Source organism: Frieseomelitta varia, unplaced genomic scaffold, assembly GCF_011392965.1.
Source record: "Frieseomelitta varia isolate USP_RPSP 00005682 unplaced genomic scaffold, Fvar_1.2 scaffold_177, whole genome shotgun sequence".
Classification (NCBI taxonomy): Eukaryota; Metazoa; Arthropoda; class Insecta; order Hymenoptera; family Apidae; genus Frieseomelitta; species Frieseomelitta varia.
In genome coordinates this window covers 364,805-382,098 of record NW_025109494.1, presented here as the reverse complement: position 1 = coordinate 382,098, position 17,294 = coordinate 364,805, and the positions used below count along the sequence as shown (strand labels likewise).

Below are 17,294 nucleotides of genomic sequence, written 5' to 3'. Positions count from 1 at the left end.
GCGCGTGCGTGTGTGTGTGTGACGTTATTGAAAAAATTTAAATACTATTCCTTGCATTAATTAGATTACACAGTTATTTTTTATAATGATTATTTTTGGGCAGTGATATCAAACTAAAAATTACATATCACTGATAACTAAAATTAAAATGAAAAAAGCAGCAAAGAAAAAAAAACAGATCTATAAAAAGATTTGACCAATTTTATTTTGTCGCACTGTTATATATGAAATACAATTTAAAAATTCATATTTAATATATTTTCACATAATACATATGCTGTTGTAATTCCTTTAAAGTTTGCTTGTCAACTTGTATCCACAGTTTCCTTTCTTGGCGTGTTATGGGTCAGTAGTAGCATAGGCTAATAGAAATATATTCAAAGTATTTTATTAAATTTATTTAATTAAATGTGTTATACATCCCAACTTACCTCATTTTCTGTATCTTCAATGTCTTTAAGCGTTTCTCTATATCTTTTGAGCAATCGTTCATGTGGAGATGTTTTAACAAGTTTTTTAGAATACCGAAAATCTTTCTTTGCAGGAGTTGAGCCTATTTAAGTTGAAATATGTAATGTTTTTTTAAATTATAAATATACATAGAATATACACAACAAAAATATAAATTCAAATGAATAATTTATCATATTTACCTGTTGGACTATCGCGATATAAATCTTGTGCAAAGAATTTGTCAATTTGATCAATTATCTCTTGTATTTCTAAAACAATTTTACTATTCATATTTGCTGTATTAATATTTTCATTTTCAAGCTTTTGACTTATTTGTGGAAATATATTCATAAATGCGATTTTATAATCATTTAAGCAATTTATGTGTTTATTACTAGTGGTATAAACTTTCACATATACATCCTGAAAATCACAATATTAAAAATAAAATAACAAGCGAAATAAAATTAAGTAATTTTACTTAATATAAACTTACATTAATTGCTGATAGAATAAGACTTTTATCTTTCTCCATTTTTTGTTGCATTTCCGTAATATTACGTTCCACACAATTTTTAAAATTCATTAATGTATCACAATTCTTATTCAAATCTGCTTGGAAATCGTTTATTGATATTTTAGCTTGTGCTACTGCACTTTCGTGTAACAACCGAGACTGTCAAAAAAATGAATATTATATTAAATAATAATACAACAGAAAATTTACTTTTTTAAAAATTTAGCATGTTTTTTACCTGATCTGTTACTTCAATAACTTCCTTTTTTATTGTATCTAAATCATTTCGAAATATTTTTTGTAAATCGTATTGTTTTTCTATATTTATTTTGTAAGTATCCGAAGCTTGATTATTTATAACTTCACAAGTTTCATCAATAGTGTTTAATAGAGTGCACACTGTAAAATGATTTTCTTCCTCCTCTTTTTGTACCTCATTGAAACAATGTTGCAAATCGTCCATCATCTACAAATCAGACAATATCAGAACTAGAAAAATATCGTGATTTTTAAAAATAACGTACCTTTAAAAAATTTGTCCGTTTTTCAATAATATCATTTTGATCTCGTCGAATATTCTTAACATATTCTTTAATTTCTAACATATTATTATTTAAACAATCCCGCTTTTCAATTAAACATTTAGAAATTGATATTATTGATTCTTCCGTAGATTCTATCAAGTTATCAATATTTTGAGAAATATCACTGTTTAATGCTTGTAAACTTTCAGCTAGTTTATTTTCTATTAATTTATCAAATTTTTGTACAATATGAGAAGAAATATTATTTAACATACTAATCTTAACATTAGTCATAGTTGTAACATCTTTATTTTCACTTTCTAGCCATTGTTGATAACTTAAATACTGAAAACCAAAAATATTAATTTTATACTAATAATTGTAAAATTTTATAATAAAGACATGAAATATATTTTGTTACATACAGAATCATTTGTATTTTTCTTCAATTCATGAATATTTTGTTTTAAATTAAGGAGATCCTGAGACATAACTTGAATCGACTTTTCAATGTCCTCATTAAACGAAATATTTTGCGCATCTAAGAAAGCAAACTAGTAAATACATCTTTATTTTTATAAAATTCAGTATTCTTATTGAATATTTTACTTACCAATATGATTTTTCATAGAAGTACAGAATTGAATTAAATTTTCAGTATGTGATGCAACATCATCTTCAATTCTTCTGATTTGTTCTTTAATATTATTTTTAAATTGTTGCGCAAGAGATTTATTTCGCTGTCCTATTTGCCTAGAAATATAAAATATTAATTTTAAATTAACAAATATAATTTAAAATTCGAGATCAGATCTTAGAGAAAATGCTCACAATTTACGAAAGATTTTTTCATGAAGTTTATTTACATCTGAAGTAGCTGTATCAGCAACATCTAAAACTGATTGTACTTGTGATAAAAGAATATTTTCAGTATGTGCATGTTTTTCAACAAGATGCTTCTGTTCCTCTTTTTCTTGTTCCGATGTTACCAAGCGTGTTGATGTTGACATTAAAACATTTACTGTATTTTGCAATTGATTTTTCATACTTAATAATTCATTTGCTTGTTCAAAATGTTTTGATTTTAATTCGTTAAATATTTGCTGAAATAATTTTCATTTCTTTATCATATAAGAATAGAAATACAATGGAAGTTATAAAATTTGAATCAATCATCACCTCTTTAGAGTTCATACATTCTTCGAGCGCTTTAATATGATTTAATTTTTCTTCTATTTCTTTACCTTGAAATTCTATTAAAGATTGCATTTCATTGTAACTATCTGGAGTCAAATAAATACCATTTCGTTCGCGACATGCTACTAAATCTTTCTTTAATCTTTCAATTTCTTCAATATATTCTTGAAGTAGTGCCTTTTTAGAGAATTTCTGATTAATCTCAGGGCGATTCGTGATATTTTTAGCACGATGTGCATAATCTAATGTTGACAATGTTTCCTCAAGATTAATACTAGCAGGAGATACCGTAGCGATTATTGAAGTTCTAGTACGTCCACCTAATGATTCTTGAAGCAATCGCGTCAATTTAGATTCTCTATACAAAAAAAATGTAATGAATAAAAAATTTAATATTTGAATGTATATTATGTGTTATGTATGTATTATAAATTCAATATCAAAATTTATATTGATTTCACCTGTAAGGCACATGTGGAGTCTTTTCTGCAAGTGCTGTTATAACTCGACCTAAAGTTAATAGAGACTGATTGATATTGCCGGCTTCTCTTGCTCTTTTATCGACAGCGCCAGACCTTCCAACATTCTCACTGCCAGCCAAATCAACTAAATTTAGTTTCCCTGTTTTTAATAACTCTTCACCATCAATTGTATTCTCCCTTATATGAATAGTAATAGAAAATATTGTATGGGACCGGCTAAAACATAAACAATATTAGTATTAAATTTTATGAAATAAAACAAATATAAGTAATTATTTAGGACATAAACAGAATATCAACCTTGAGTGTGCATTCATCAAAGTAGCTGCAGTCTGTCGTTTATCAGATCCTTTCTGAAGAATATTAAATACTTCAGTTTTAGTATGTATTGATATTTCTTCTAATCCATGCACTATTACAGCACCCTTTTTAATTGGATCTTCATATATCCTTTTAAATTATTATATACAATTTAATATGTAGTTTAGTATAACTTTGATTTTATTAAAATAGCAGTACTTAAGCAAAGAACATAGAAATTAAATACCTTATTTTCGCAGCATCATCACTAGGAGACAATAAATCAAATATTTCTTCATTGTATAATTCTAAAAAGCTGATCCTCACTGAGTACTCTTGTACACCTAATACACGCAACTCGTCGAATAAATGACTTATAGCTCGTGGTATAATTCCAGCAGTAGTATCCTGCAAATTTTACACATATATACATATATATATATATGTGTATTTATATATATATGTATATATATATGCATACATTACAATATATAACATATGTTGTCTATTTCAACACTACTATTGGTAGAAAGAAAATGTTAAACCAACTGTTTGCCAATGTAATGATGGATCATTGTCAATTCCTTCCATTGTAAAAGTCTTTCCAGTACCGGTTTGTCCATAAGCAAACACTGTGCAATTATATCCAGCCAAAACTTCCTCCAGTAAGGGACTGACAACCGCATTATACACTTGGATCTAAAAATTTTATAATTTTAAATTTAAATTAATATAATTTTAATATAATTAAATTTTAAATTTTATAACAATTGTTAATTGATTCTGAAATACTGTCTAATTGAAATACGCACCTGCTTCGAATTAGGTCCAAATACTTTGTCAAACGTAAATTTCTTTGTAAATTTATCATGAGGTCTTTCACGAACGACCACCTCTTTATTAGATGGTATATCAACAACTGTTATCGATTTTCCTATTTTCTCAGTATTATTTGTCGGTCTGCCACAAAATGACACAACATTAATACAGGGTTGCGTTTTTAAATAAAGTTTTCCAAGTACTTAATATTTTAACATGCAATTACCTGACACGGACAAAGACTTGTATATGTTGTTTCTTCTCTTTCTTCATATTACGTGTATCGTTCATTTTTGTGAAATAATTCTTCTTTATAGTTTAATCGTCTTCAGTTTTTCATTCAAACATTAATTTCCTTTTTCCGCAGAATAGTTTACTATCTTCCACATTGTATATAAACGCTTCCTGCTGTTTATTAACCGTTGAATAATTCAAAATCTGCGTTTTGCATAAATTCCGGAAGAGGTCTCTTAAATCGAGCTGTACATAAAGACATAAAAATTTATTCTCAACTGGAGAAATTGGTCTTTCTTTAAATTGCAATAGCTACATTTTTAATTATATTACATTGTGGTAAAAGTAAATAACCTTCGCAATGAATAATTAGCAAAGAACGTTATCCAATATACCATCTATACGTGAAGCATCTTCACGTATATTATAGATAAATGTGTTAATGCGTTCTAAAACTCTTCCAATCCTCTTCAATACGCAAATATAGCGAAAAATTCAAATCAATTTGAACATGGTTTAATACATATGTGAAACTATATATTAAGGAACAATGCTTTTTTTTGTTTGTCGTTTTCACAGACTAGCTGCAATTTACAAAAATATAATCTTTCAGATATCCATCATTCAGTCAAGCAGCACAAATTTTTATGCTTCTATTATAATTTATTCAAAAATCAAACATTATGATCAATTTTATGATAATAATTAATCAATTCTATAATCAGTAAATATACAATTTACAAGATGATTCCATTTGTGAACTTTATATAAGGCTTACTATAGAGTTTTTTAGATTTACTTCTAGATTTTTCCAAAAAATAACAGACAATTTCTAAAAGAGCACCTTGTCTGAAAAATTGTGATCCAGAAAATAAGGGAAAATAAATGCTCTGCTACACAGACGATATAAATAGATTATTTCTATAGTATTTTAGTTCATTTATACTTTCTTTAATATCAGATAGTGCTCTGTGCTCACAGTTCTTTCTTGGTGTATTTTTATAAATTGTTGGATGCCATCTCCTAAAATAAATTTTGTATTACTTTTGAAAACAATATAGATTAAGTATAATACATCATACTTATCACTAGACTATAGATTTTTATGCATTTTTATATTTATGAATATATAGATAAACTATGGAAATAGAAATTTGTATTATCTACTATGTACTAAAATAAATACTAGACCTTACACATTACCAGCATTTTTTCTATTACGATTTCCCATAAATGCATACAAATTTGCAATCTAGTTTTTATGAAATGTAAAAAAAATTTAAATGTTAGTACCTCGCTAGTTCTTTAATTGAACTAACATCGATAATTCTATACTGTAGATAATCATTGACTAATGGCATAAGTTTAAGTAAAAATAAACGGTCCATGTAAATTGTATTGCCAGCTAGAGGGCAGGTTTGATTAGAAATGTATTTTTTCAAAAAATTAAGTAACATTTGCTCTGCATCTTTTAAATTAATTTTACTACATCTAGATTCTATTGTTAGGCCTGTCTGAAAAAATATGATTTCTGTGGTAAATATCAGTTATAAATACAAATATAAGATTAAAATAATTACTAAATTAAAAAGTATTTAAGTTACCTTTGCATGATGATTGATGCACCATTTATTCATATTTTCTAAAATTACATCTGGTTGATTAATCACAAGACTGAACTCTTCACTTACTATGTTCAAATCTTTGTCAGTTATCAAACAAGCAATTTCCAAAATTGTGTCCTTTTCTATGTCAAGTCCAGATAACTAAAAAAAAAAATTTAATAAGTATAATATTTTCGACTGCTACCATGTTTATTCTGACTTGCAATTTCTGAGCTTATTTTAAGTGCAATTTGTTGATGACATCTAGCAACATTGACTATCATTCACGATTGAGAAAATTATTCAGTTTTTTAAATATCAGGATACTATCCTATCAGTATATTAGAATAAATAAATGAAGATCACAGACCACATGTCATTATATGTACACACATAATTGGCATTTTGATCAACTTAATAAGTTAAAATAATCAAATACATATACAAATTTTTATAAATATGATTTACGTCAAATATTTCATTCATCAGAATACCACTGTCATAATTTAAGGAAAAATATTATGAAATATTGTTGAATATGCATAATATGAAATATTATGAAATATTTACTTCTGTGTCTATCCATACGATGTAATCACATTTGTTATCTGCCATATTTTCATTCAATGAAATCTGAAAAGTAAACTCTGTTTATAATCATATTAGAAAAAAAGTTTTTTAAATAATGTATATTATGTTAAGCTTTCTCCTTTTAAAAATTATTATTATTGCAGTTGTAGATTTATACAAACTGAATTTATATCTTGGTAGACATTATTAAGCGTCATCAAACACAGATATGTATTTTTTAGACGTATTTATCATGCGAAAGGCAACATAAATTTAACCTAAAATTTTTGTTTTTAGCATAAAATTTTGTTGAAACAAATTGTTTGATATATCTGTATATATAATTAATTATACAAATTATAGCTGAAATTGTAACTTTCATTAAATATTTAGTAAAAATAAATTAGCTACAATATACTTACTGCATATGAAGTATGTATAACCAAAAAATTTTACCCGCTTTAATTCATCTGAAATTAATTTTCCTTCTACCTTTCCTCTATATGCAGTATCAATTATATTAAAAAATCTAAAACTAGTCCAATAACATCAGTAATAAGAATATAATACTTATATATAGGTAATAGGATATTTTATTGAAAATGGCGGGAAATTGTACTTTAGATATTTTATAGAACATAATAAAATTTAATACTATAGTTACTTTACATATTTGCATAATACTTTACATATTCTTTACAATATTTTAATAATACATATATTAAATAATATTAAGTACTATATTTAATTTACTATAATAATATACTTAAGACCAACTATTTTACTCAAAGCGATATTCGCCATAACTGAAATTATTGTAGTTTATATAAATTTTATATAAAAATTAATACAATTCACGAAGTTTTTTCTACGAGAATATATAGTAATTTAAATGAATAATTCTTTTCATGAGTCAGCAATAATCTCCCGCCTATGTATAGAAGCACGGTAACTAACAGTATGCATGTAATTTCTTGTAACATGTAAATATGGAATAGAACGAAATATTATGTATTATGTATGATACATTATTATTATTAATAGAATTATTGAAAACTCCTTAAAATATCTATCAAAGATAATATTTAGTAGATACAAGGTTGTTCTTTCGAAAGACGAATTGTTGGCCCTGAAAAGGGCCGTTTTTTTTGTTATTGGGAGAAAAATTTAAGCTCTTTCACCACGAATTCTTCGTGCCAATTGGATGTCCTTTGGCATAATGGTAACTCTCTTAGCGTGAATGGCGCAAAGGTTTGTATCTTCGAACAAACCAACTAGGTAAGCTTCACTAGCTTCTTGAAGTGCCATAACTGCTGAACTTTGGAAACGCAGGTCAGTTTTAAAATCTTGAGCAATTTCACGAACAAGTCGTTGGAAAGGTAATTTACGAATCAAAAGTTCGGTACTCTTCTGATATCTTCGAATTTCACGAAGAGCAACAGTTCCTGGACGATAACGATGAGGTTTCTTCACACCTCCAGTTGCAGGTGCACTCTTACGAGCAGCCTTTGTCGCCAATTGTTTTCGAGGTGCTTTACCACCGGTCGATTTACGAGCAGTTTGCTTGGTACGAGCCATCGTATTTCTTATAGAAAGCCGACTGAAAATGCGGTTTGGGCGTTTAGTGGCCGATTTATATATTTTATGAGCTAGGAGCTTCAAGTATCTGATTGGTGAATTGTTGAATTGGAGTGGGGAGCGGACGAGTGGAAGTGGCGTTAACGGTTTCGGATTGGTCTACGGAGTAGTAGTGGAGAGGAAACAATTTTCGTTATATATACGGGTATTGCATAATTTTTTTAGTAGATTTTGAGTTACGCATATCATACGAACTGCTATAAGCCTCTTATCAGACACATCGGTACGTAAATCGACATACCATTAAAAATTAAGACCAAGTTTTTAAAATGTGCAATTACATACGCTTAATTTCACACAATCAAAATCACACACAAGCACCGCAGGTTTCTTGAAAATTTTTTCCTGGAACCACAAACAGCATTAAACACATCTGTAACACATTATCACTAATTAATCGTAATTTACATATTAAATGTAGGTTACAGGGACACGTCATCCCACGTCACTGCAGTAAAAGAAAATTCAAGGAAGAAAAATTTTTAAAAAGTGAGAATTTAGTGTCACTTGCTGCTCTCTACATTTGCCTTTATTCACAATGACTGGTCGAGGAAAAGGTGGAAAGGGTTTGGGAAAAGGAGGCGCAAAGAGGCATAGGAAAGTATTGCGAGATAATATTCAAGGAATTACGAAACCAGCTATTCGAAGATTGGCTAGAAGAGGTGGTGTTAAGAGAATCAGCGGTTTAATATACGAGGAAACACGTGGCGTCTTAAAAGTATTTCTTGAAAATGTTATTCGAGACGCAGTTACGTATACTGAGCACGCCAAAAGGAAAACTGTAACTGCTATGGATGTAGTTTATGCTTTGAAACGTCAAGGCAGAACATTGTACGGTTTCGGCGGTTAAGCTATAACTTGAGATCAGCTTTTACAATCGGCCCTTTTTAGGGCCACCACATTTTTTTAACTGTATGATAACTCTTTGGTCGTACAACAAATCGTTCATATTATTGTACTTAAAATCAAAAATCAAGATATCTTTAATTAAATATTAATGTAAAAATTGGTGAAGAATTGTTGAAGTAGATATTGCTTAAAAAGATATAGTATTTTCAAATTTCTGAATCATGTTGAAAGTATCGAAGCAAAGAAAGTCAAAAATACAAGCACAGAAGAGCTTGAAACTTATCGTAGTTATATTCCAAACAGTCAGTACAAGTAAAAATTGCTTATATTACACTTACATTTTCTTGTTTCCCGACATCTGCAGCTAATTTTACTATTGTAGGAATTTCGGACGAATTCTCAATGTGGTAAAAATAAAATAAAAAGATATTTTATCCTAGGTAGTTAAATAAAGTTACAAAATTTGTTGAAATCTCACTATACTTACTATACTCTCTCTCTGCACTTGGGCTTCTCACTGCTCTCTAGAATCGCCCTCTCGGATGACTCGCGACTCTATCTCTTTACTCTACGAAGTCTCAATTCTCTCTGCGATATGCCTTCTCAAAGCTTCGTTATTCTCACACGCTCATGCACACAACTATTTTTCTCGAAAAATTTCTCTTTTTCTATGCAGCTGTCGTATCATATAAAAAACGATGCAATCGCGTTGGAACAAACAATAGCCAAGAGCGCAGAAGAGATAGAATCCCCACTGTTCAGTGCCTCGAAGTATCGATTTCGAAAAAATATTACCTATTTCGTGTTCTTCAACCAAATTTTTCAACGATCCTTAATTGCTTCCGCTTCTAGTATTTTTCCGTTCAAAAATACTTGTATTTTTCTCAAGAAAACGCAGTCAAAGAAGAGGTATATAAAGAAAAATCAATTAGTGGATTTTACACAGTTCGTCATGATTTCGATAAGCGTTAAGTCTTTTCAGTGTTTCCTCTTTGTTGCTTTAGTTGTGAGCCGCAATGTCCTCTGCGCGTTTGAAATTAATCGTTGGAATACACACTTCGAGTCCAATTCAATGTCTTCGTACGGTAAGTATGCTCGTTTTGCAAAAGAAAAACACGTGAAGAGTTCCTTCGCGTTTAATGTGTTTGATAAAAAAAAAATTGTAAGAGATAGATGACTTGGACGCGTTCAGAATCGCCGGTGGACAATACGCGCTACCGAATCAATTTCCATTCATGGCTGTGGTACACCAATTGCTGGGCAATGGAATAATCTCGAAATGCGGCGGAACGATCATTTCTACCAGATGGGTATTGACAGCGGGCCATTGCGTAGCATCTGGCCCTTACAAATTTCTCGTTGTTTTCGGTACGCGTGACCAGCCTGGCATAGGCTATAACTTTTACAATGGGCCTGGTATAGCAATGTTTACGACCCAAGCTGTACTTCATCCTGATTACCAAGTCATTGTAAACGATATCGCATTATTGTACATGCCGCAGGACATTCCTTTCGGACGTAAGATAAATAATATTCCCAACGAACAAATACATACGTAACTATGTATATTACTTAAATTATTTCTTGGATTTTTAGTCAGCATTCAACCTATTACGCTCGCTGGTTATAACTACGTTGGAGAATCATTCGCTAACAAAATGGGCATAATCATCGGGTGGGGAAAAGACGGGCCTTACGGCACTGGAACGAGCAAACTGAAGTATGCGATTTTACCGATTATTTCGAATTACGATTGCTCCATGTACTGGGCTATAACGGAGAAACATATATGCACGTCGGCTGCATACCACCAAGACGCTTGTCAGGTAAACGAACGCGTCGTTCTCTACAGCTGTTTACCCGGAAATGTGAAACTTTTATGATTTTATTGTATTTTGGAAATACAGGGAGACAGCGGTGGTCCTCTGGTCGTATTGGTAAATAACATGCCTGTCCAAGTCGGAATCGTCAGTTACGGAGACAGATTTTGCCCCAGCAATAAACCTGGTGTGTTCACTAGAGTTAGTCCATTCATCGATTGGATTCAAGAAGTTACCAATCTTTAAAAGAAACTTGCACTTGCATTACCAGTTTTATACGGCCAACAGTGGATATATATTTCGTGTATTTTTATATATAAATAAATAAAACTGATTTTACTTTTTGATTTCTAATAGTTGTTAGATCTCTTGCTTATCGATTCTGTTAATTTCATTCGAGAAAATTACGATTTAAAAATATCTTTTAGGACAAAAACTCAAGCTATCGAACGTAAATTAGAAATTAATGAGTTTCTTTATTTCTCTGTAAGAATTCCTACGTTTTATGTAACATCGAATTTTGATATAATGTACGTTAGAAGCCACATGAATTCAAAATACCCAAAAGTGGTTTGATGGAATACAAGCAGGTCTTTTGTTCTCAGAAAATATTCAGGCATGCCTATACCTGGCCAGCTGCAAAGTGGAGGGGAGAACCCCTCGCTGGTTTGACTGGCCATCTGCAGTTGCCTAGGGAAAGGTCCCAACAGCATGGCTCTAAAGATGCCCTAAAATTCGTTGTACTATAAAATTCTAAGTTATACTATAAGTTGCATGTAATACACTACCGTAACTTTACGTAAAATCAAATTCTTTCTGTAGATAAAATTATTACGAATAAGTCATACCGCGCACTATATGACTGTCTAACGTTAGTTTATCGAATTCCAATTGAACAAATAATAATTACAACTGGGTTTTGGTACAAAAAAAACCGTCTAAACTCGTTCAAGAGATAACTCGTTGAATACTTTATCGACATTCATTGATACTGTAAGAAATACAGGAAATTTAAATAGTAAAAATTTATGAACAAAACATAATACCATCTGTAGAAAGAACGTGATCTCGTTTAATACCACAAACGCAATGAAACATATTTGAATTCGTTTAGACATAAAATAGTAATCAAGTGAATCACCATAAATGATTCTTTCTATAAAAAAAAGTTAATTTCTCACGCTGTTGCTCTCCTTGTCTACCGTACATATATGTCTGTCCTTGTGCCACGCTATCGCCCTCCTTGTTTGCCACGCGTATACATCTGTCCTTGTCCCACGCTATCGGTCTCCTTGTCTACCGCGCGTATATGTCTGTCCTTGTCGCACGCTAGTGCTCTCTTTGTCTAGTGACGCTAGACAAGGACATTCTTCGATCTATTGAAAAAAAAATTCGACTTTTTACACACACGTTTTCCTAGAACAAAACACACATAGAAAGAAAGCGGGGAGCTTAATTTTAAGGAGGCATATAAAAAAGTTCGAAAATTATTCCTCTTAATTAGGTTTTTCTCGTAATTAGTGCGAGTTGTCACAAAATGGACAGGAAAGACTGTCTGAACCGTTGAAAATTTATTCACGACATTACAAAATGGCGAAGTTCAACTAGTTTCAAAATCTTATTGTTTTGAACATCAGTTATAGCCATCGTTATAAAAGATCGAAATATCTGAAGTAAAATATTCCTATTAATTTACAAATGGAAGAGTAATATCTTAATATAAACATTAGATAATCATAAATCAATAAGAACTTTTTACTTAAGGTATTACTGTTGTAACGAAAGTTTTGAAATCAATAAATAATTCCGCCATTTCAATAGAAGTTTATAATTAACAGAAATTAATGTTGTAAGATATCAAAGAATGAGGAAAACATTGGTTTCGTGTCAAACTTTTCTGTATACATAACGTTACATATGGTCCAGTTGAAGTTTCAAGTGCTAAAGTGTCTACTCGTATTTCAGTGGCATGTTTTGTCACATTCCAAACACACGTTTACACGTCATTATTTTCAAGGGTCTTCTTTTGAAACAAACTACACCATTGTGTTTCCAAGCGAAACTTGATCTTTCATGATCTTTAAGTAATTTTATTCTGCTATTTTGTATTGATCAATGCAAAACCACTTTTGTTTTGAAATAATGCTTTACGGCAGGAAAAGTATCTACCTGTATATATAACCTCGGTGCGATGTGCATTGGCTTCTGATTGGTAGATGCGAAAGTAGTGGGGAAGAAAGTACCGTAGAGTTGTGGTGGGGGGTATCTTGACCATATAAAAGCCCAAATTTTCGAGCCTAAGTGAATTCAGTGTTGGACAGTTCATCGAAAAGTAGGTTTCGTAGCATATCAAAATGACTGGTCGTGGAAAGGGAGGAAAAGGATTGGGAAAAGGAGGTGCAAAGCGTCACAGGAAGGTACTCCGTGATAACATCCAGGGTATTACGAAACCAGCAATTCGTCGCTTGGCTCGTCGTGGCGGTGTTAAGCGTATATCTGGTTTGATTTACGAAGAAACTCGTGGCGTTTTGAAAGTTTTCTTAGAAAATGTCATTCGTGACGCAGTTACATACACGGAGCATGCTAAACGAAAGACCGTAACGGCAATGGATGTCGTATACGCTCTGAAGAGGCAAGGACGTACTCTTTATGGTTTTGGAGGTTAAAGCGTAAAATCGTTTTGACTTGCGATTACCAATATCAACCAAAACGGCCCTTTTTAGGGCCACAATTTTCTCTCAACTTGAGAACACTCTTTCAACTTCATTTCGAACGTATTACCATTTTAATTGTTATTTTGCATTATATATTCTACAAAAGTTGTTCTAATTACAACTTAATGTAATAATCTAAAATAATAGTAATGATTTATACTCATTCTCTTTTAGTGTAGTGTTTATTAGTGAATTTTTGTTCATGTATTATAATGTATTCAAATTCAATTCAAAAACAAATGTATTCATCGGGTATTGCCTTCAATTTGTTTTGAATAAACAGTTTTATTATATTCATATATAATTTAATATAAACTTAAGCAAGTATATGTTTGTATATAATCTATTTGGCCTTTGATGTAATACGGAAAACCGAGATGTCGCTTTTATCCATTTTCCCGAAATTTAGAAGAACATTTGAAAACAATAGCATCTATTTTTTCATATTCAATTATTTATTAGAAAATTCCTTTGTGCTCGTAACGTTCATCGTCTGACATACAAAAAAATGAACGGTAGATGAACATCTTGAAAATACAGCGTTGCCACATCTTGGCGTCTAATATATTATTTTTGATTTTTGTTGATCTTTATCGAACATATATTATTATCGTTGTAAATGTATAATAAAGGTTGCAAAGCGATATATCATAATGTATGGTACGTTAAAACATGATTAAAAAAAAATAATTATGCGTAAAAACTACACACGTACTTCAGAAATTCTAAATTTTATAATTAAAATATTTGAATATCCCATTTCTACAATAAAATTTAGTTTATATATAATATACGTAGTTATGATATATATTATAGTTAACATATAATTTTCATATTACATGTCTTAACTCTCAAAATATAGATTTATGTATGTTTTACGAATTATCGAGATCATCATTCCATCAGTAAAGATTTATTAGTGGCCCTGAAAAGGGCCGTTTACAATGTTGATTAAAAAGGCAGACTAAGCCTTCTTCTCAGTTTTCTTTGGTAATAGTACCGCTTGAATGTTGGGCAGCACGCCACCTTGTGCTATTGTCACTCCAGAAAGTAATTTGTTCAGTTCCTCGTCATTACGTATAGCTAGTTGCAAATGGCGCGGTATGATTCTCGTTTTCTTATTATCGCGAGCAGCGTTACCAGCCAATTCCAAAACCTCAGCGGCCAGGTACTCCATCACGGCTGCCAAATAAACCGGCGCGCCGGCACCGACACGTTCTGCATAATTTCCCTTTCGCAAAAGGCGATGAATGCGACCGACTGGGAACTGCAGTCCCGCTCTGTTAGAACGCGACTTAACTTTGCCGCTCTTAACTTTACCGCCTTTTCCACGCCCCGACATGTTATTAAGCGATGAAAATAACGAATCGTTCCTGAAACAATATCGCTCGATCGCAAGGTTTCGCTCGATATTTTTTTTCTATTGCCGTTGCTCCGAATATATATTCCGAAACGGCGGCAGTGAAGCACTAATCACAACGCGCATAGAGTTTACAGCTCTTCTATTGGTAGGCACCACGTAGGAGGGGATAGTGCTCGAACGAACCTCCGGTTCCTCTTCCCTTGTACTCTTTTGTAATTTTTATTTTAAAATCTACTTAAAAAAAATTTTATTATTAAATATAAAAATTTATTATCTCACGTTTGTGTGTTTGACTTGCAATTGCCGTATAGATGAAATATACTTGGGTTTATGGATCTCTGGGTCTCTTAAAGTGACAAAGCATCCTCTTGAAGTGACAAATGCTTCTTGAAGCACTCCAACGACCATTCTGTAAATTGAACAGTCCTAATTATTTTGGTTTGATCGCATATTTTGTAGTTAAAATCGTTGGATTTAGTAGATGCATCGTTCGATTTGGAAAAATTTATGTCTTACAGAAAATATAGAAAAGAAAGATTTGCTGAGATGCATTCATAGATACCACAATAGGGATATATAATATTTACCGTAAAATTTGAATAGAAAAGTGTTTTGTCAATTCACATTTACCACGGCAAAATACACCTGGAAGATCCGCAACTTCCAATCACGTTATTACTTTAAAACGTATTAGTAATGCCAATTTACAAATATGATTTTCTAAATAATTACAAAACAAGATTGAATACTTCGAATGCATAGAAAAACACAAGTCGATTAGATCAGAAAGTAGAAAAAATAGAAAATATGTTGATTGAACGTGCAACTACAATTGAATTTCCGCCTCTATTCTTGATTCGACTCATCGAATAGATTATAAATTATTAATGAAACAAATATCCAAATAAATCCAAGTAAATCATTCACTATTCGTATTTGGTGTAAGATTCATTTTGTTTGCAAACTAAATTAATTTTATTTATTAAACAAAAAAGCATTAGATAATATATGAGATTTCGATATTTTGTACTTAATATTGTTTTATCAAATGAGTTGAGAGTTTAAATAGATATTAATAAACGTATTTAACATTTTCGGATCATAAAATATAAATGTTATTATTGAACATTAGAGAAAAACTTCAATATACTATACCTTTATAGTATAGTATACCCTATATTATTATATATTATTTAGTTCTAATAACGATTCATTAGATCATGTCTATTCAATGAAAGTTAAAGAAACTTCTATACATTTCTAATGTATAACCTCAATAAGGTTTGAATTGTTAAAGGAATGTATACAATTAAATTCATCTTTTATTCTGAACAGATTTCGTATGTGCTTCTCGTAAAATTATAATTTTACAGTAATAAATCATATTGAAATAATTATGATTTATTGTTAGCCTATATGTTGTACGTTTCCAGATGACAGCACGAGAGCGTCAACTGTCTCTCTTTCCTGCTGTACTCTGATTGGTGCGCTGCTGCTGCACCTGTTTCCTATAAATACGGTGATTCAGGGGTGTAGAAATCATTCGTGAAACTTCTCTGAACGAGTGAGTTAGTGAAGATAGCAATACTGATCGTCGACAATGCCGCCAAAGACTAGTGGAAAGGCAGTAAAGAAGGCTGGTAAAGCCCAGAAAAATATTAGTAAAGCCGACAAAAAGAAGAAACGTAGGAGGAAGGAAAGCTATGCCATTTACATTTACAAAGTCTTGAAACAAGTGCATCCGGATACTGGTATTTCGAGTAAAGCCATGAGCATCATGAACAGTTTTGTGAACGATGTTTTTGAACGCATTGCGGCTGAGGCATCTCGCTTGGCCCATTACAACAAACGATCCACAATTACGTCTCGAGAAATTCAAACTGCAGTACGTTTACTTCTTCCTGGTGAATTGGCTAAACACGCGGTCAGTGAGGGGACAAAGGCCGTTACCAAGTACACCAGCTCCAAATGAACAGTTAATCTATTTCGACTGGCCCTTTTCAGGGCCACAAATGTTTAACACATGGGAACTTCTCCTTTTCTACATTCTCTTATGTCCAAATAGTTTTTACCTCTTACATTGTCTTATACTGCTTGTAGTTTCTTAGGTATTCATAGGAAAAATCTACAAGGACGACAAACTTTCAAAGAATTTAAGTTCAATATTTTACTATTGCAGTTGTAACTAATAATTAATTCATCAAAAGACT

General features: G+C 31.2%; 6 protein-coding genes and 1 long non-coding RNA gene across 14 annotated transcripts; 2 read left to right on the top strand and 5 right to left on the bottom strand.

Annotated features, from left to right (window-relative positions):
* Positions 1–181: 181 nt before the first annotated feature.
* LOC122538755 (kinesin-like protein Klp61F) lies at positions 182–4,830 on the bottom strand. Its single transcript, XM_043673086.1, has 16 exons — positions 4,519–4,830; positions 4,286–4,433; positions 4,023–4,172; positions 3,721–3,881; positions 3,474–3,623; positions 3,153–3,389; positions 2,674–3,049; positions 2,326–2,597; positions 2,108–2,247; positions 1,920–2,035; positions 1,495–1,839; positions 1,209–1,436; positions 950–1,129; positions 654–876; positions 432–553; positions 182–362 (listed from the first exon to the last, which is right to left on the bottom strand). Exons 1-16 carry the CDS (start codon positions 4,581–4,583, stop codon positions 306–308), a joined length of 2,970 nt encoding a protein of 989 aa, XP_043529021.1. The 5' UTR covers positions 4,584–4,830; the 3' UTR covers positions 182–305.
* Positions 4,831–5,257: 427 nt separating this feature from the next.
* LOC122538757 (probable oligoribonuclease) lies at positions 5,258–7,293 on the bottom strand. Of its 4 annotated transcripts, XM_043673093.1 has the most exons (6): positions 6,883–6,966; positions 6,701–6,763; positions 6,131–6,292; positions 5,820–6,040; positions 5,404–5,549; positions 5,303–5,363 (listed from the first exon to the last, which is right to left on the bottom strand). In XM_043673093.1, exons 1-5 carry the CDS (start codon positions 6,916–6,918, stop codon positions 5,420–5,422), a joined length of 612 nt encoding a protein of 203 aa, XP_043529028.1. In that variant the 5' UTR covers positions 6,919–6,966; the 3' UTR covers positions 5,303–5,363; positions 5,404–5,419. The 4 variants fall into 4 exon arrangements, with proteins under 4 accessions (XP_043529030.1, XP_043529032.1, XP_043529031.1 ...); XM_043673095.1 differs by having other exon boundaries at positions 5,258–5,546; positions 6,883–6,964; XM_043673097.1 differs by lacking the exon at positions 6,883–6,966 and adding an exon at positions 7,157–7,293 and having other exon boundaries at positions 5,261–5,549.
* A 530-nt stretch (positions 7,294–7,823) lies between these two features.
* Positions 7,824–8,317, bottom strand: LOC122538758 (histone H3). The gene has a single exon (XM_043673098.1). The coding sequence runs from the start codon at positions 8,276–8,278 to the stop codon at positions 7,868–7,870; it is 411 nt and encodes a 136-aa protein (XP_043529033.1). The 5' UTR covers positions 8,279–8,317; the 3' UTR covers positions 7,824–7,867.
* An 871-nt stretch (positions 8,318–9,188) lies between these two features.
* LOC122538756 (chymotrypsin-2-like) lies at positions 9,189–11,349 on the top strand. Of its 5 annotated transcripts, none has more exons than XM_043673091.1 (5): positions 10,005–10,096; positions 10,192–10,272; positions 10,355–10,705; positions 10,784–11,013; positions 11,095–11,342. In XM_043673091.1, exons 2-5 carry the CDS (start codon positions 10,260–10,262, stop codon positions 11,251–11,253), a joined length of 753 nt encoding a protein of 250 aa, XP_043529026.1. In that variant the 5' UTR covers positions 10,005–10,096; positions 10,192–10,259; the 3' UTR covers positions 11,254–11,342. The 5 variants fall into 5 exon arrangements, with proteins under 5 accessions (XP_043529022.1, XP_043529026.1, XP_043529025.1 ...); XM_043673090.1 differs by having other exon boundaries at positions 10,064–10,096; positions 10,170–10,272; positions 10,357–10,705; positions 11,095–11,343; XM_043673087.1 differs by having other exon boundaries at positions 9,189–10,272; positions 10,361–10,705; positions 11,095–11,349.
* A 114-nt stretch (positions 11,350–11,463) lies between these two features.
* On the bottom strand, positions 11,464–13,162 carry LOC122538759. The gene is made up of 2 exons (XR_006308921.1): positions 12,189–13,162; positions 11,464–11,735 (listed from the first exon to the last, which is right to left on the bottom strand). It is a non-coding gene; the product is annotated as an uncharacterized LOC122538759 (long non-coding RNA).
* A 1,406-nt stretch (positions 13,163–14,568) lies between these two features.
* On the bottom strand, positions 14,569–15,121 carry LOC122538774 (histone H2A-like). Its single transcript, XM_043673129.1, has one exon. It carries the CDS (start codon positions 15,061–15,063, stop codon positions 14,686–14,688), a length of 378 nt encoding a protein of 125 aa, XP_043529064.1. The 5' UTR covers positions 15,064–15,121; the 3' UTR covers positions 14,569–14,685.
* A 1,492-nt stretch (positions 15,122–16,613) lies between these two features.
* On the top strand, positions 16,614–17,097 carry LOC122538775 (histone H2B). The gene has a single exon (XM_043673130.1). The coding sequence runs from the start codon at positions 16,685–16,687 to the stop codon at positions 17,054–17,056; it is 372 nt and encodes a 123-aa protein (XP_043529065.1). The 5' UTR covers positions 16,614–16,684; the 3' UTR covers positions 17,057–17,097.
* The last annotated feature ends 197 nt before the right edge of the window (positions 17,098–17,294 follow it).

Excerpts from the sequence above, each read along its gene's own strand:
- LOC122538755 (XM_043673086.1), bottom strand. The coding sequence starts at position 4,583 with ATGAACGATACACGTAATATGAAGAAAGAGAAGAAACAACATATACAA. Across the intron at positions 2,248-2,325 it reads GAAAAAATCTTTCGTAAATT|GCAAATAGGACAGCGAAATA; the intron begins GTGAGCATTTTC and ends TTATATTTCTAG. Across the intron at positions 554-653 it reads ATATCGCGATAGTCCAACAG|GCTCAACTCCTGCAAAGAAA; the intron begins GTAAATATGATA and ends CAACTTAAATAG.
- LOC122538757 (XM_043673093.1), bottom strand. The coding sequence starts at position 6,918 with ATGACGCTTAATAATGTCTACCAAGATATAAATTCA. Across the intron at positions 6,764-6,882 it reads TCTACCAAGATATAAATTCA|ATTTCATTGAATGAAAATAT; the intron begins GTTTGTATAAAT and ends TTTACTTTTCAG. Across the intron at positions 6,293-6,700 it reads TCGTATGGATAGACACAGAA|TTATCTGGACTTGACATAGA; the intron begins GTAAATATTTCA and ends TTTTTTTTTTAG.
- LOC122538758 (XM_043673098.1), bottom strand. The coding sequence starts at position 8,278 with ATGGCTCGTACCAAGCAAACTGCTCGTAAATCGACCGGTGGTAAAGCA.
- LOC122538756 (XM_043673087.1), top strand. The coding sequence starts at position 9,783 with ATGCCTTCTCAAAGCTTCGTTATTCTCACACGCTCATGCACACAACTA. Across the intron at positions 10,706-10,783 it reads GCAGGACATTCCTTTCGGAC|TCAGCATTCAACCTATTACG; the intron begins GTAAGATAAATA and ends TTGGATTTTTAG. Across the intron at positions 11,014-11,094 it reads ACCACCAAGACGCTTGTCAG|GGAGACAGCGGTGGTCCTCT; the intron begins GTAAACGAACGC and ends TTGGAAATACAG.
- LOC122538774 (XM_043673129.1), bottom strand. The coding sequence starts at position 15,063 with ATGTCGGGGCGTGGAAAAGGCGGTAAAGTTAAGAGCGGCAAAGTTAAG.
- LOC122538775 (XM_043673130.1), top strand. The coding sequence starts at position 16,685 with ATGCCGCCAAAGACTAGTGGAAAGGCAGTAAAGAAGGCTGGTAAAGCC.